The sequence below is a fragment of the Peromyscus maniculatus genome, chromosome 5, assembly GCF_049852395.1.
Source record: "Peromyscus maniculatus bairdii isolate BWxNUB_F1_BW_parent chromosome 5, HU_Pman_BW_mat_3.1, whole genome shotgun sequence".
Taxonomy (NCBI): Eukaryota; Metazoa; Chordata; class Mammalia; order Rodentia; family Cricetidae; genus Peromyscus; species Peromyscus maniculatus.
Window position 1 is genome coordinate 80,544,196 of NC_134856.1, and position 17,798 is coordinate 80,561,993.

Here is a 17,798-nt window from a genome sequence, read left to right on the forward strand (position 1 = left end):
ACTGTGGTATTTGCCACCAGCCTTGGTGAGAAAAAGATAGGTTAAGGACAGTCCGTGGTTAACAAGCCTATGTGCGGAAATGTGCAGGTGGCCCAAAGTAAAGGAGACGGTAAAGTGAAGGGAAAGATTCCAGGTTTTCATCCTGCTTTTTAATGACTTTGCACCAAGTAAGGAGTGAGGTTTTTGCTTTGTTTTGTTTGTTTGTTTGTTTGTTTGTTTTTTAGCAAATGCAGCCCCTAAAGCCTGTTAGATTGTAATTCAGTGTGCTATGTCATGAGGACTTCCAGTTTGAATGGATCCTGGTGCCCGTTGTACAAGGAGAAGTACATACAACAGTCCTCTAATGTGTTCTTTGATCTTAGAGGACTTAACTTCATCTCCCAGGGAGTGTAGGGATGTTCACATGCAAAGAAGTCATCTGTATTCCCCATAGTTCAAGATAAGGGCAGCATCAAATATGCAGAGCAATTGTGTGTGTGTGTGTGTGTGTGTGTGTGTGTGTATGTGTGTGTGTGTGTGTGTGTGTGTGTGTGTTCATACCTGGTGTATGCATGTATATGTGTCCATGTGCACAAGTGTAAGCTCCACAGATCCTTTTTTCTCCACCTACCCAGTATGAGGATCATAGACACATGCCATCGTGCCATTTTGTGTGGGTTCTAAGAATCCAAACTCAGGTTTTCATACTGGTTTAACCAGTATTTTACCAATAGAGTCAGATCCTAAACCCAGGCATCTTAAAAAAACAGCAACAAAAACCTATTTATTTATTTAGTATTTGTATGTGTACCTGCATACATTTGTTACAATGCCCACAGAGGCCAGGGAGTACCAGGTCCCCTGGAATCGGAGTTACAGGCAGTGGAGAGTCACCTGATATGGATGCTAGCAACCAAATCCAGGTCTTCTACAAAAAAAAAAAAAAAAAAAAAAAAAAAAAAGTAGACTCTCGTAACCACTGAGCCATCTCTCTAGCTCCCAGGCATCTTTTTAAAGGGAAAAAGTGGAGACAGTAGTTGAGCTAGTGGCAATAGCTGAAGCTTGCCATCCCAGGATTAAACTCGGGTCAGCATCTCCATATTCTCTGGAAATATCCCTTAATTTAGGCCGTGAACTTGAGAGCCCTTTCTGGCACGGGCAAGCTGAGGACTGGGGAACAGCCTGTGTTTCTCCCACCAAAGCAAATGTATTGTTCACTCACAGTCCTGTGACATCACCCTGAGCAGTCCAGAGTCTGGGGGGGTAGCTGTGTGAATGCAGAGGCAGGAGGGGTCCCCTAATGAACACCTGCCTGCCTTCCGGAGTCCCTGGGGGGGATCCTGTGTAAAGCAGGCTCCCCAGCCAGTCGGGGAAGCTCTTTGCATTTATAGAGAAGCAATTATTATGTCTGCCCGTCAAAGCCTTCATCGGGCATCATTTAAGTCCATGAGTAAGAAAGACTCCCTCCCAAACCCTCATCAGCCCCGGACTTTCCTGATGCCTGATTCAGGCCACGCTGTATGTGAGAACAACATGGATGAAAGTATACGGAAATAAAAGGAAGGGATGGATCAAGGGGGGAAAACATAAAAGGCAAGGGGGTGGGGCAGCTGAGAGCTTTAAAGTGTTCCCAGAGAGAGCTCATCCCCACGGTGAGTCTCTGGAAGATGTGCAGAGAGACGTTGAAAGGAGCCCGCCACGATTGTAGTTGGTTTGCAGAGAAGTCATGGGGAGGGTCCAACTCTGCTACCGGCTTAGGAAAAGGGACCCAGCACATCCTCTCTTGGGCGTGCAAGTGTCATTGCAGTGTGTGTCTGGAGGTGTGTGATCTGACTGAAACCCCACAACATCCATTCATGATTTGCTGGAAGAGGAGCGTGTGCCACAGCATGCATGCGGAGGTCGGATGGCAGCTCAGGGGAGTCTGGTTCTCCCTCCAGCACGGGGATCCCAGCATCAAACTCAGGTCATCAGGTTTATCTTTACCCACTCTGCTATCAACTCTCCTACATCGCCGCATCTGCCCTCCCTAGCTGTGGGGGAGGGGTGCCACTGCCTAGCCGCTCTCTGCTTCCTGTTTGCCTCTAAAGCTGGTCTGTACAACCGCCTGTGCCTGTGGTCTGCTTCCAGGCTCCACCCTTTCATCTGTCTCACTCTGCCAATAAAAACCTTTATTAAATGGACCAGGGAGATAGCTCAATTTGTAAAGTGCTTGCCTACTAACATGAGGGCCTGAGTTGCATCTCCCCCCAACCCCACGTTTTGGGGTTTTTTGTTTTTGTTTTGGTGGTGGTGGTGGTGGTGGTTTTGTGTGTGTGTGTGTGTGTGTGTGTGTGTGTGTGTGTGTGTGTGTGTGTGTGTGTGTTTTAATTGAGGCATGGTGACATCTCATGGCTGGGGAGACAGACATGGATTCCCCATGGAGAAAGACCTCTCCTACATATTGGAGAAGAGGCCAAGCCCTATTGTTCTTATCAGTCTGCATAAAGCAAGTGGCTTCACTGTGTCCCCTGCCACAGAATATAGGGCTTCCGTCTTGGAGAGGTTAATCATCAGAGCCCCTAGGGTAGGAGAGGCGGGGCAGCTGCCATAAGCTGCTGTGCAGAATCCACAAAGGATGACCTCATGCACTATCCCTCCCCTCCCCCCCCCTCCCCCCCCCCCCCCCCCCCCGGAATCGGAGCGGCCAATGAGCCTCTGGTGGCCTTAGTGTGGAGGGTGCAGGGGTACAAGGACAAGTCCTTGCTCACCCATCCACTCCATTCAGGCTTCCCAGGGAGAGGATCCCAGCCCCTCCTGGCCAGAAAGAAGGGGTGATGATATGACATCATTTCTACCCACTCCTGGAAATGACCTTTTCTGCTACCTCACTGCTGTGACCACCCCTAAAGAGTAGGAATCACCCGCCCACTAGGTCTTGGGGCCCCCAGTTCCTTGGTAGGCAGAGGAGGTAGGCAGGTGAGCAGGCAAAGCTGGACGCGAGTGCCTGTGTCATGAGGGTGGGCAAGTCCCCATTGGCTCAGCAGACAATGTAGTAACAAGACAAGAATGGCCCTGGCAATCAGACCTGTTGGCATATACCTATAATCCTAGTATTCCTGGGGAGACCCTGAGTATCCTTTTGGGGGCATCCTTGGTCTCATTAATAAAAGATCTTCAAAACAGACTCTCAAGGAAGTTCGGGAATGGTTTTATTGAAATGGGAGAGAAAAACAACAGGGCAGGTATGCTGAAAATCTCAGCGGCTGCCAGGAAGGAATAAGGGAGGTGGGGCAGGGGGGGCGCGGTTTTCCTTTGAAGTCACACACAGAGGTTAGAGAGGTGGTGAGAAAGACCAGCTTCAGGGAAAGCATGCTCAGGCTGAAGACCAGTGCTTGAAGGAAAGGGAAGGGCGTGCTTGGTGGAAGGCTGTAGGTCTGTGTTGCAGGGGCTCCTGTTTCCAGGTTACTGCGTCCCAGGGCAAAGGCCTGCACCAGGGATACATGGCTGGAAATAGAGAGACAACATATTAAAGGAAAAGCACTCCCAAGAACGAGAGCAGCCTAAGGAAGGAGCCAGAACCATAGGGCCTGGGGACCCTGAGTCTTTACAGGGCATTTACATAGCACCCTCCCACGCCCATGTGTGTTTTGTGCATGCTCTGTTAGTGCATGATCCCTGGTGGGAAAGAGTTTCCAGTCCTCCTCTTCAAACTGGCTTTGTTCATATGTTAATCTCTGTCTCTACTCTCTAGTCTCCCAGAGAGTGGGGAGAGTGAAATAAGGGGATTCCAAGTTCAGGGTCATTCTGGGGGCTACAAACTGAGAGCCCCATCTCAAAAAACATAAATAAATACAAATAATAAATAAAACCCCTAGACAGAGAATGATTGACTTGGTCTTCAGACACCAGTCTGATTTCTCCTAAAGTATAAGGAAGAGCTGTGGTTACTGTTAGATTTTTTTTTTTTAATGCAATTAACTTAGACATGACAATTCCCTTGCTGTCTAATGGTGCCCCATGGGGGTAACAGCTTAGAGGGAAGAGTCCATTGCTGAGTTGAAGCCACTTTGCTGCTAACCACTAAGCCAGGCTTGGCTCCCCTGCCTTATGCACAGGGTGACATCAGAGCCAGTTTCTAGAGGGACTCAGGCCCCAGATCCTAAAACAGACGACCTCCAGATCCTGTGCTTCCTACACACATGTATTCCAGGATCTGGGGTCCCAGTCTAGGGAGAGGTGCTTCCTGGGGCTGCCAAAACAACTAACAACAAAGTTGGGGGCTTGAAAGGGACCGGACCATGTCTCTTAAAATCCCAGACGGGAGGATCATTGGTTGCAGCCCCTTCCAACTTGATTGACCTCTGTGCCTCCAGGCAGCCAGCCTCGGCCTCTGGCTTTATGCCCTGTTCTATATGGTCTTATTAAAGTCTGTCTTATAGAGAGACGTGAGATGGTATTCAACCCCCCCCCCCTCATTGTAGATCTGGGGAGATGACTTTGGATGGATAAAGTGCTTCCCCCCAAGTCATTACAGGGTACAATAAGTTATGTCACATGTACCCCCCCCCAACACACACACACACACATAGAAAAGCATCCATGCTAAGGGAGAATGAGGCACGTTTGGAAAATTCCACAGGAGCTGGGTGGGATGGTCAGGGAGAGCTTCCTTGAAGGTATGGGCTTTGGGCAGGAATGAAGTTTTGAAAGGGAACTAGATGAAGGTGAGGTAAATATGAAAACTGAGACTCCTGTCAAAGTATGGTCTCAATTATCAAGATAGCATTTAGGCCTGGATTTTATATACATATTCATGTATAATTATAAATACGTATGTATAGCCTGTGTATTTTATAAGTACAGTAATGAAGAGCTAAAATGACAATGGACGTGTGTAATATTCACTTTATGCCACACGCTGTACTTTATGTAAGTCATTTAACACACGTGACAGCCTTGTGACATGGGTACAGTCCTTACCACCTTGCAGATGAGGAAACCAAGGTGCAGTGAGGTTAAGCAACTTGCTCCAGGTTGTATAAGAAAATGAGATGTGTTAATAGTTAAGATTTACTAACCAAGGAAGTTATCAGGGCTGTGGGAATTTTTGAATGAGCATACACAACCTTTCGAGGGTGGGGGCTGAGTAGTTTGTCGGGGAGGAAGCAGTTTGATTTGCTAAGAGCATGAAGAAGAATATTCTAGAATCCTTCATGGCATTAAATCCAGCCCATCATTTCACAGAGGGAAAGACAGAGGGCAGAGGTTTTATCATTTGTTCAAGGTCATCCATCTGGAGTGAGTGCCTGTCAAGTCCATAGTGGGCACTGCCAATAATATTAGCATTTCCAGAAGGATCATGGTTATATGGACAGTGCCTAGAGCTCCTTACAGCTTACAGATGTGCTCTGTGTGTGTGTGTGTGTGTGTGTGTGTGTGTGTGTGTGTGTGTGTGTGTGTGTGTGTACCTGCACATGTGTGCATATGTGGAGATGCACATGCATGTGTGTGGGCATACATGCAGAGCCAGAGGTTGACGCTGAGTGTCTTCCTCAGTTGCTCTCCACCATAATTTTTGCCACAGGGCTTCTCACTGAATCTGGATCTTCCCAATCAGTCTAAACTGGTTGAAGACAAGCCTGGGGTGTGTCCACCTCCCCAGCACTGGGGTTAGAGGTACATGCTGTCATATCCACTTTTACAAGGGTGCCAGGGATCCAAACTCAGGTTCTCATGCTTCTGTGGTAAGCATTTTACACACTAAGCCGTCTTTCCATCTCCAAGTGCTGTTTTGATCATGGTAGTCACGCGCATCACCTGGAAGAAGTAGGGATGTGCTGTAAGTACATGGGACATGAACTGATACTTTAGACTAAATATGGCAAATATGCCCATGGGTTCCCATGGGAGCCAGCACCTTCAGGACCTCACATGAGCCTGGTGGTGAAGTCAGAGTAGCAAAGGCCCCCCCGCCCTCTCTCTTGCATGTGGTGACTGTGCAGGTGTCCAAGCTTAGTTTTGGAAAGTCATATTCTTAGCACTATGGTGGCTCCTGTGTGCAAAGCATGCTGGGAGGTAGGGGGCATTTGCAAGGAAATTTGTTATCCAGGTCTAAGGAGGAAGGCAGGAGAATAATTTGAGTTAAAGAGGGGAAGAGAGAAGCCAGTGAAAGAAGACGATTAATTACAGGTTGAGAGAAAGCCCATCTTAAGTTCACTGACATCCGCCACACCAGCATGGCCAGTGACCCTGAAGAAACTGGCATGGCTCACCAGGGACACACAGGGCTTGCTTTGCCCCTGATGCCTTCAGGCCCCTTCCCTGTTTGTCCCATCAAACTTCAAGGTGCTACAGACCTCTTTCTTGGCCTCTCTCCCAGCCAGAGATCCCCACAAGGATCCACAAATGTTTACAGCACGAGTGATTGGCAAATTACAATCAGCAGGATTCTGTAAACATCCCTTCCAAGTGTATAACAGCCAAGAGCTTTCTGCTTACCAGGCGACTCACTCCAGAAGGAACTTTCAGAATACTGTAGCTCCTCAATCATCAAGGTAGACTATCATCTTCCTCTGCAAGATTGGGGAAATCCAGATGTTGATGCTATCAGTGGCCCAAGCCTTAATGGGGACACAATGCCGGAGTCAGGCAGGATGCACCTCTGCACTGTGCCAGCAAATGACCCTGCTGTCTCAGCAGTACAGACAGTGAGGAGTGCCGGACTTCGGCTGCTCTGACTCTTAGGGACGAAAGCAGTCAGAAGTGGGACTGTTGCTGGTCACCTCGAAAGACATGCATAGGGTTCTATGAGCATTTAAGATAGAGTTGCAACCTCCATGTCTTCTAGAATCTTCTGTCATTTTTCCCATCACTGACTTGATTGCTCTATTTTTATTCTTTATCATATTTCATGTGTGTGCTTATGTGTATAGATGTATGTGTGTGCATGTGGAGCCTGGAGGTCAATTTCCCATGACATTCCTTAGGCATCTTCCAATTTTTTTTTTGAGACATAGTATCTCATAGGGACTTGGAGCTGACCAGGCCATCTGGCCTGGAGCCCCCAGAAATCTACCTGTCTCTGCCTTCCCAGTCCTGAATTACAGGCATGCACCACCAACCATACATTCCCCCTCCATTCTCTCATGGCTACTGTTTTCTATTTTAACAGGGGAGAAATTAGTTCATTACATACAGTGGACATCTCAGGGTGTCAGGGTCTGTTTTCCTTGCTGAACTCCCATTGGCTAGTGTGACTCTTTTTATTATTATTATTAAGTTAGTTACCTGACAGTTTCATACATGTATCTAATGCATTCTGGCTACTCTCCCCCACACTTCTTGTCTTCTAGAGACTGAACTCAGAACCTCATGGTGTGTGACACAAGTACATTACAGGCACTGTGTCCCCTCTCCCCCAGCTCTGGTTCCTTTGTTTTTAAATTGGGGGTACCCTGAGGTGGGCTTTTCTTCCCTTTGGTCTATCATACTGTTCATAAAAAGCAGTTGATGTTTCTCCATGTTTCAGCAATTATTTGCCCCCAAGGGTATGAACAGGGTTCACCAGAAAGGGACAGGTTTGTCCTCATCCCTCTGCCCCAAGCTGGGGCTGCTTGCGCTGTTTAGTTATTCAGAGTAAAATTTCCAATATACGAAGGGTCTGGGGAGACAAGTGAAATCAGAGGAACATGTCATCTTGAAGGGGCCAAAAGTCAGTCCCTCCAAGGCTCTCAAAGAGCAACGGTTGTTCGGTGTGTCAGGACGTCTCTAAAGCTCTGAGGCTTGAAGATCGGAGGACGACTCGCGTTAATAAGTACACAGTGATGAGGTATAAATCTGGGATGTCAGCATACTGACTCAGCATTACAGCCCTAGACAGGCCTTTCAAGACATGGTGCCTGACTGCTTACCCAGGAAGAAGTAACCTCAGGCGTAATGCAGAGGAAGGTGACCACTTTGAGACAAGCTAGGGTTTATATTTTGTTTCTTCTTTTTAAAACTGGGATAAATATGCACAACATAAAATTTACCATTTTAACCATTTCCTATATATACAATTCAGGGGCATTAACTGCACAGACAGTGTTATTGAAGGTTCAACACTATTTCCAAAATTTTGTCAGAATTGGAAGCAGAAATTCTGTAACCGTTAAGCAGTAACACCTCATCCTCTCCAACCCCTGGTGACCCCTGTGAAATCACATGATCTTAGTTACTTATACAAGTGAGATGACAAAAGCATTTCTTTTTTTATGGCTCCTTTCAGTTACCATGTCATCAGTGCTCATTCATATCTGAATTTTGTTCCTCTTTAGGGCTGAGTAATATTCCATTGTATGTGTCCAGACCTTGTTTCCAATTCTGGCTGTGCTGAGGCTGGGAACAACCTGTCTACTGACTCTAAGTCTTCACTGGCAGAGGGATGGTCTTCTGTCATTTAAATAATGATATCATATATAGAGGCTCTCAGAACTGTGTCTGGGATAGAGTAGCAATGTCTCAGATAGTCCTTTGTAAGACATGGCATTATAAGGCAGATGTATGGGAATGTGGCATGATCAACTGAAGTTGTTCATGTGTCCCTTTCTGTCATTTCAAAGGTTTTAACTGGGTGAGGAACACAAATATCCAACACCTGTTAGCCATGGCCCCTGCCCTCCACACTCCCTCAGCTCTCTTCCTACACCACACCTTGCATGTCCTCCCAACCATTTCTGTAACTAGTGAGTATCTTCCCGGATAAATATCTGCATCTCCAATGGTATTTGTTCCTTTTCCGTTGCTGTGATAAAATACTCTGACAGGAAAAACAAAACAGAAACCTTTTAGAGAAGGAAGAGTTCATTTGGGCTTCTGGTTCCAGGCGGTACAGTCAGTCCATCATGATGGGGAAGGTACGGCTGTGGGAGTGTGAGGCTGGCCTGGCAGTCACGAAGCAGAGACATGACAATTTTATACACACACAGGAAGCAAAGAAAGAGCAGGAAGTGGTTACAACACCTTAAAGCTTACCTCCAACGATGTGTGCCTCCAGCAAGGCACCACTTTCTAGAAGGTTCTAACCTTCCCTGACAGCACTGCCAACTGAGGACCAAGTGTTCAAATATGTCCGTCTTTGGGGGACATTTCTCCCAAGTCGCCACACTGAGCAAGGGTGTTCAAATATCTTTAAAATGGTATTCCCAAAGAAAGAGAAACCTCAGTGCTGTCCTTTCCAAGAATGGGTTAGTTACCTCCTCATAGTTCACAGGAGCCCACAGTAACTATTTCTTAGTCACACCTCATTTTCTAGTACCAGATTGACCCAGTGAGACCACACACTCATTGTCTGTCTCCACTCACCAGACTTGACCTCAAGTGACTTTCTACCCCCACCCACTAGGCTTGACCTCAAGTGATTTCTGACATTTGCAAAAGATCCAGATCCATTCCAAGTGCTGGAAGAGTTCTTGTTGGCTAGGGTGCTAAGTCTAAAACATGCTTCCAGGGCAAGTCAAAAAGATAATCCAAAATTGAGGGGAAAAAATGGCATTAAGATATGGTCTCGTTGTGTATCACAGGCTAGCCTTGAATCCCCATTCCTCCTACCTTAGCCTTCTAAGTGTTGGAGTTACAGGTATGTCCTACAGTGCCTGGCTCAAAATACTTCCAGAAACAACAAGCATCACAGATATACTGTGGCTACTTTGAAAGAGATGGCAGTCATTCTGCTGGATAAATTATGATCCGCTACATTTTTAAATGAGCCTGCGGCCTCATTACAACCCATAAATCACATGCAGCCCAACATCTTCTGGGAAGAACAGTAGCATGGGCAGCAGAGCCTGCAGCATCCCACAGCATGTGCTCAAGCTTCAGAACTCAATCTTGCAGCATCTTCCCTAATTCATTTGCAAGATTCTAAGACGTGCCGTGTGCATCCCTCTGCATTCCCATTGCAGACTTCTTCCTATTAACGAAGGAATGTTTGACTTCGAGTCCTGAATTTCCTGCTGGTTTAGCCTAAGGTTGTATACTGTGACAGGAACAGAAGTAGAGAGCGTTAGATGCCATTGGTTCATCAAAGTGGAATTTCCCATTGATCACTAATTACCAAGGAAGGAAGTGCTACCATCGCTACAAACCCATGTGGATCTAGGTGGTTTTCACTGCGGAGCTCATGGTCATAGAGGCAGGAGGAGGCAGAAACAGCTGTCTGATCTCTGGGCCTTTTTCTGCCCCATACGATAGACAACCTCATAGGATTATGCGGGTAAAGGATGTGTAAAAAGTGCTTAGGACAGTGCCTACCACACAGCAAATACACACAGTTCCTAAGTCACCATGGTTGGGCATAGGGATGTGGAGCTTGACAATGGTACAAAAGCGATACACATTCAGTAAAAATTATACTTTGAATTTTGCACCTGGCTCTTTTCCCTGGATCAGGCTCTGTGCTACAATCTCCTCTAATGATGCTGAAAGCCAAAGCCTCCCAGTTATCCATGTGACCGACCACCAGACAGAAGCAGCTGGGCTGTGGCAGGTGTGTCCAACCTTTCAATGCAGTAAGGCAGGGTTGTCACCCACCAAGCCCATGCTTAGAGACTTGCAACTTAATTATAAAGTAAATCTCATGGTGCAAAATGTTACCATTTTGTCTTGGGCTCACACCTGCAGCACTGTGTTGCTAAGCTCTGGTACTCGTCCTAAATGCATTTGGATGTAACAGCATCTTCAGATTGCAATGGGTAACCTCACCTTAAGAATAGGAGGGTCTGCCTGTGTTCGCTAAATAGATCAACTGAAAAAGACATCTTCCTGTCAGTATAGCATAAGGTGGGGAAGGAAAGTCACCAGGCTGGACAGCCCTGCTAAAGACCCCAAAGTGCTATTTGTTGACAGACCCAACCTTACAGAACCTCCATCTGTTACCTGGGACCTTTGACTTGGTTGTTTTATACAGCAGTATCCTAGTGTTCTCAGTCTCTCCCTCCGTCCCTCCCTTCCCCCTTCTCCCTCTCTCCCTTCCTCTCTGTGTGTATGTATGTGTCTCATGTAGCCCAGGCTAGCCTCAAACTTACTATGTAGCTGAAGATGATCTTGAACTCCTGATCCTCCTGCCTCCACTTCCTGTGGCATTATAGGCCCGCCCCATCACAACCAATTTTATCCTGCACTGAGAATCAGACATGAGGCTTTGTGCATGCCAGGACTCGACCAACTGAACCGCACCCAAGCCCCTCTTTGGATTTTACGAACGTCACTTGTGTTTATGTAGTGTGCCTGAGTTTTCAGATATTACACAGAGAACACGCTAGAAACCCAAGATGGTGGCGCGATTTAGTGGAGATCTCTTGTGACTTAATCTTTTCCCTTTGTGCTCTTCTTCCAGCCCAAGCTTTTGGCCAAGGAGCTTCTTGACCTCGTGGCTTCTCATTTCAACCTGAAGGAAAAGGAATACTTCGGGATAGCGTTCACAGACGAGACGTAAGTGCTGTCCAGAGCCCACAGACCCCGAACAAAAGAGCAGGATGGGAAATTGCTCTCTCTCAGCTGTGCTCAGCAAAATCAGCTGCAGGCCACTTGGGTCCCGTGGGGGGCTGGGGGGTCAGTCCAAGTTCACCATCTGAATTTCAAAAGCCGGTGATCATGCCTGAAGCAGCCAAAGGATATAATTAGACAGATGCTAATATTATGAAATTATTAGGTCAACGTTCTTATAATCAAGCAGATTCGTGTTCAGACTGAAATGTTTATTTTATTTTATTTTTAAGTAGATCTGTGTGGGTTTGGTTTTCATTAAGGTTAAATGAAAACTTGTGGAAAGTAAATGTTTCTCTCCAGTATTGGTGAAACAATAACAGGAAGTGGAGTTGATGATAAATTCAGGGTAGAAGATGATAGCTGGTCAGTTTCACATTCTAAGCTGAAATCAAGAATACAAAAATCAAAGTACATTATCACCCGTCTGATGGAAAAGCGGGTTGCTTTCGGCAGCCTTCCAGTTTGGGTCATGTTTTATAATAAAGGAAAGGATAGGTTCATTGAAATATTTTTTTTTCCTCTCTTAGTATATTGTTTCCAAAAGAGTTTGATGAAGATCAGCCCAAATTCTTAGATAAGAGTAAACAAAAGACTGGGGATGTAATTGAGGGGTGAAATGCTTTCCTAGACGTGTGCAGCCCTTGGTTCTATATTAACGGGGTGACTGTAATTGTCTAAGGGATGCCGATAGTTCCCAGGCACAAAGAATTGAAATGAGCGGGACCAGGAAAGACAGAAGACGAAGCCACAGAGAAAGGGAAAATAACAGCTGTATACTTTCAGGATGGGAGAATCCCAAGGCTGGAAGTGCATTAGACAGATGCCAGCCTGGGTATTGATAGGACTCCTGGGCCTGCTCCTTTCCCTCTACTGGACCTGTCTAGATACTATCCCCCATGTCTTCCCACAGTTTTTCTTCTCAGTGTTTTCTGGGAACAAGAAATATCTGTCTCAGAGAGTCTGCCCTTACCTTCCCTGTCTGCCCATGTTTCCTCAAATGCTGCTTCCCCATCCCCTGCACCAGGAAACAAAACAAAACAACCTGCTTTAAATCAATGTTCCCTAAGAAGTCTCCTCCGTGTGTATTTGTGTCCACACACCCCTCCACGCCTTTAGGATTATAGACATGGTTTTCTAAAATGCTCATAAGTCAGGGTGAGGTCAGTGGTTGGGTAGGGCAGTAGAGTCCAGGCCAGACCCAAGGAGTGAAGTGGGACCATTGAGGTAGGATGGCTTCTGAAACAAGAATAGGCAACCTCTGTATTGGTCAGTGGGAGAGTGACCATATGCATCCGTATATGGCTGTGGTTGACCTTGCGGATCTATGAGTTAACAAGGTATCCATAAACAAGCATGAGTACCTAACTTAAATCCCCAGAACTTAGGTTAAAAAATAAAAGCCAGGTTTGGTGGACCACATTTGTAATCCCAGCATGGGGAAGGTGGAGACGTTATGGATACTCTCAGCAAAGAATCAGCTGTGCACTCAGAAAGACAAGTGAGCTCTTCTTTGTTCAAGAGGAGGCAGGAACTCAGGCTAATGCTTTGGAAAGGCCTAGCAGCCCTCTACAATTTCTTACACCTTTATAGGTCAGGGAAGAGTGTGAACACCTGAGAATAGTCTTTGAGTCTCATTCCAGACAAAAGGAGTTTCTGTCACAGTTAGACATGCTCACAGCAATAGAAACTGTGGACATGAACATTTTACAGATAGACGTTTTGCAGCTAGCAATAAAAGCATACAAACATTTGAAATGGCAATAAAAAGTATCCTTTCTTGCTAGATATAGTGGTGCATGCCTTTAATTCCAGCACTCGGGAGACAGAGGCAGGCGGATCTCTGTGAGTTCCAGGCCAACCAGTGTTACCTAGAGAGACCCTGTCTCAAAAACAAAAATAAACAAAAACAGTAACAACAAAAATCTTTTCTTAGCAGACAGGATCTAGAGTATAACTTTTGACCAGATAGCTGTGCCAGCTACTGCTTAAGGTACTCCAGCAGGTATTTACCTCCCCAGGATAAAGAAGATGAACAAGCTGGCAGAAACTGGAATACTTACATAAAATTTTTAACTCATTTTACTTCTGCACAATCCTATAACTTTTAGGCAAAGACTTTTTTAGGCTATCATAAAATAAAGTAATAATTTGGTTAGGTTAGCTGTATATACAAGCACACAAACTATATATTCATATCATCTCTCCAGAGACAAACTGACCTCTTAGGCTCACTGTCCTGCCCGCCCACCTACCCTACTCAGCAATGAGAGACACTGTCTCAAGAAATATGGTGGGAGACTGGAGAAATAGCTCAGCAGTTAAGAGTACTTGCTGTTCTTCCAGAGGACCTAAACTTGGTTCCCAGCACCCACAGAGGGTGGCTGACAATCACCTGTAACTCCAGCTCCAAGTGTCCTGGCCTATACAGACACCCACACATGTATACACATAAAAGTAATAAATGAATAAAAACTTTCCAAAAGAGAGGGAAAAGTGAGCAGCAGCTGAGTAACAAAACCCAAGGTTATCCTCTGATCTCACACGAGCACACACGTGCGTGCACACACACACACACACACACACACACACACACACACACACACACGCGCGCGCGCGCGCGCGCGCGCGCATGCACCCCACATACAAGTGACGTTTGGGGCAGTGGCTGTACAGAAGCGGTGGAAAGTGCGAAGCATCCTCTTCCTCACACATGCAGCCCACAGGGCACTGAGGTGCAAGGCAGGCTGGCTGGCCTTCTCTGGTCTAGAAGGACCTCCACCCGCAGGTCAGGAGAGGTGCGGCCAGTAAAGCATCTGGCAGGGAGTAAAGAAGAACCTCTTCAAACAACTGCACATCTAGACAAACTGACTTTCACAAACACAGACGTTCTCGACCCTCTCAGTCAAGAATCCCCACGAACCCCCTAATTACTCCCCATGCTGTTCCCACTGATTGGAAGGAAGCTGTAAGCCTCAATCAATCACAGCCTCATTGTTCCCGTTTCCCAAATAAGTTTACTCAATTCCAAGAGTCCGTGAACTCTGGACGGTCCCAATTAGACTTCCCTTCAGAGTCAGTCAACAAGAGTCGAAAAATGAGCGCGTTATCTTGGGTCAGGGAGGAAGAAGTCTAAGTGCTGAGGATTGCAGACCACAGCCCTGATAGCCCTAGCCAAGAGCAATGGATCGGAAGGATGAAAAGGTCGAAAGCCAGTCTTTCCCCAAGTGGGGAGAGGGACACAAAAGCCACATATCAAAGCTGGGAGGTGCACACCCCCGAGTCTAATGGGCCATCCTATAGGCCTATGTAGTTGGGAGCTGAGCTCTCCTGATTCTCTGCTGGCCTGATAACCCACCTGGGTGTGTGTCCATTCGTTCACGTATGCCTGTGTGTAGAGGGCACTTGAGAGAAGCGTCATCCTCCCCATAGTAGGTCTCACGGCACCCTTCTGGCACCACCCTTCCTCCTGGATCTGAGTAGGAGGGTGTCACCAGCCAGGGCCCACAAAAAAGAGCTGATCCACCTGCTGGTTCCTAAATAAGAACAGCTGTGCCTGGTGCACTAGGGGAGAAAGAGCAGGTGTCAGCTCCAGAGAAAGTCAAGCCTCTGGGAGGCTAGCACAGGAAACAGACCAACTGGACAAGGACAAGGCTGGCTTAGGAAACAATCCTTCATGGCCTGATAATACCTGGGCCGACAAACATCTCTGGGCCTCTTTGGTAATCGGAACATTTGTCCTTTTCCTTTCAAGAAAGGGAAGAACAAAGGTTGTCCTTTGGTCTTGGGCCTGGAGGTGTGACCTGCTCTGGGGTTGGTGATTCCTATGTCCCAAAGCATGAACCCAGCTTTTCTTCTGCTTCTGCATGCCAAGTAACAAACACTAACATGACATCCCCCACCGTGTGTGTGTGTGTGGGGGGGTGTTATGTTGCTGGAAATCAAACTCAGGACCTCTTGCATGCTAGGCAAGTACCACAACAGCTGAGCTACATTCTCATCTCAACATGACACATTTTAATAACTGTGTTCAGATCAGACATATGTGCCCCCAAGGTGTTTGTGTATATGTGAGTGTGCACATACTGTACTCTGTTTTACACCCACACCACACACAAACCAACGGTAGTGTTGTCATTGGTCTGTGGCAGCTTGTGGTAAAATACAGGAATCTGCCTGTTACCCAATTCGAATCAAGCAAGATTCAGACCTGCAAAGTGGCTACGAGCTGTAAGCCACTCTGTGTTAGGTGTCACCTGACATGGAGAGACAGAGGAAAAGCTGGGTTACTGCTTCTGGACACAGGAATCACCAACCCAGAGCAGATCACGCCCTCAGGCACATGTTCAAGGGGCAGCACTGGCCTTCCCAGGAGGAGCAGCAGGGGGTTTGGTCGAATGTATGTATGGTTCTTAGGTAGAAGTCGTCTGCCATCCTTCAGTTTTAATCATGGTGATGACATTTTGTGGGGCCTGGATGGAACCCTGAGGAAAATAAATAAATAAATAATGCAGACAGGGAATTGGAAGTTTCCCTAGCCTTCTGTGCCCCCCATAATTGGTATTTATTGATAAAGTATCAGAGACAACAGTGTAATTAATACTTTACGCCTGAGAATATACAATGTTGTTGGTAACCAGCGGTTGCCGCATTGATACAAGTTCTTCCTTCTCTGTTGCTAGTTTATTTGGAAGCTTTTTATTTGGAAATAATTGTAGAAGAGTTACAAAGACAACCCAGACTCCCCTTCCACCCAGCTTCCCCCACGTCAGCATCCTGCAAACCCTGTGGAACATAGCAAAACTATGACACAACACCACGGCTAGATGAACTAAGCCTAGGCCCTCCTCAGATCTCACCAGGTTGCCCATGGTTTTTATTTCCTGCTCTAGAATTCAGTTGCACTTGGTAACTTTTGATTTGTACTAACCCTGTCCAAATAAAGAGAGCTGCAGTGTTCCCAGTAGTGATGAACTAGGCAAGTGAGGGCAGTTTGGACACCTTTGACACATTCTGAAGCAAAGGCCCTGGGAGAAATTTGATCTTTACATAGTGCTTTAGAAATTAGATTTTTTTTTTTTATTTTTGTGTGTATGAGTTTTTGCCTGCATTTGTGTATGTGTGCTACATGCCTGCAGTATCCACAGAAGTCAGAAGAGGGCATCAGATCCCCTAGAAGAACTGGAGTTACAGATATTTATGAACCACCATGTGGGTGCTGAAAACCAAACCTGGGTCTCTGAAAGAGCAATACATGCTCTTCACCACCTGGCCATTTCTCCAGCCCCTTAGAATGCTCATTGACAGGCGGCTGGAGCCAGGGTGCCCTTCCACATTGGTGACATATCAGAAGGACCCAGGACACTTTAAATTGAGTTCTTTCATTTGTCTGTTTTTTCTTCAAAGATCCCCAATTTGTTCTGACTTACAGCTAAGTTCAAAAGTCCTGTTCCAGGACCTTGAATGTCAGAACCAATCTCTTCCTGCCCCCTTGACTCATTTCCAGGAACGACCCATTCCACTTGATCTTGGACTATCAGGGACCGATAATGTCTGGCATGTCCCAGGGGTCTAAGACACTGCAGAGGGCTGCCTTCCAGGCACCGTTTCTAACAGTGTCAGAATCAGCTCCTGAGTCCAGATTTAGTATCCCCCTATGTATAGAGACTGTAAACTGAGGAATGAGGGCACGAAGGTCAATGGTTTAGCTTGAGTACTTTCCTAGCGTGCTGAAGGCTATGGCTTAGCACCACAAAGAAAAAAAACTGAACAAACAACCTAAGATTTTCATTTATCCAACATGGCATCCGTTTAGAGAGAGTCATTTTTATATTTTATTTTTGAAATACTTGCATTACTATTTTAATTCCCAAATTTTAATATTTTTTAAGTTAATAACGGAGAGAAGACGAAGGACCCCCTGTCAAAAGCCAAACACTAAGCAACTTTAGACAGAAAAAGCAGTCAAACATACCACAAGTTGAAGTAATGATTGTCACTGCGATTAAGTTTGTCTCCTGTACCCAATCTTGTGAAGGGCTCATCAGATGGTATAATTGAATATCCATGTCTTTAAAAAAGAAAAAAGAAAGAAAAGAAAAGAAAAACTTTTAAGAAGTGTTTAGACATTTGAGGGGAAAAACATGTTAGCCATTATTGTGCAAGCACAGTTAGGATGTCCTTTCACATGCCAGTTAGGAAAATGAGGGGCTCTCAGCCTGTTATTTCATCACAGATCTCTTTGAAATTCGTTAGCACTAACATTCCTTCCCTTCCACAAATGTTTGCATACAGAAGTTTTGCTTGAGTTCTAG

At 46.1% G+C, this 17,798-nt stretch overlaps 1 protein-coding gene across 15 annotated transcripts in view; it reads left to right on the plus strand.

Moving 5' to 3' along the window:
* Positions 1-17,798, plus strand: part of Frmd4a (FERM domain containing 4A) — a 749,198-nt gene that overhangs the window by 595,895 nt on the left and 135,505 nt on the right. For all 15 annotated transcript variants that reach the window (XM_076572733.1, XM_076572735.1, XM_076572742.1 and 12 more), the window contains one exon: positions 11,336-11,430. In XM_076572733.1, coding sequence (XP_076428848.1) covers positions 11,336-11,430 — 95 coding nt within the window. The remainder of the gene's footprint in view (positions 1-11,335; positions 11,431-17,798) is intronic.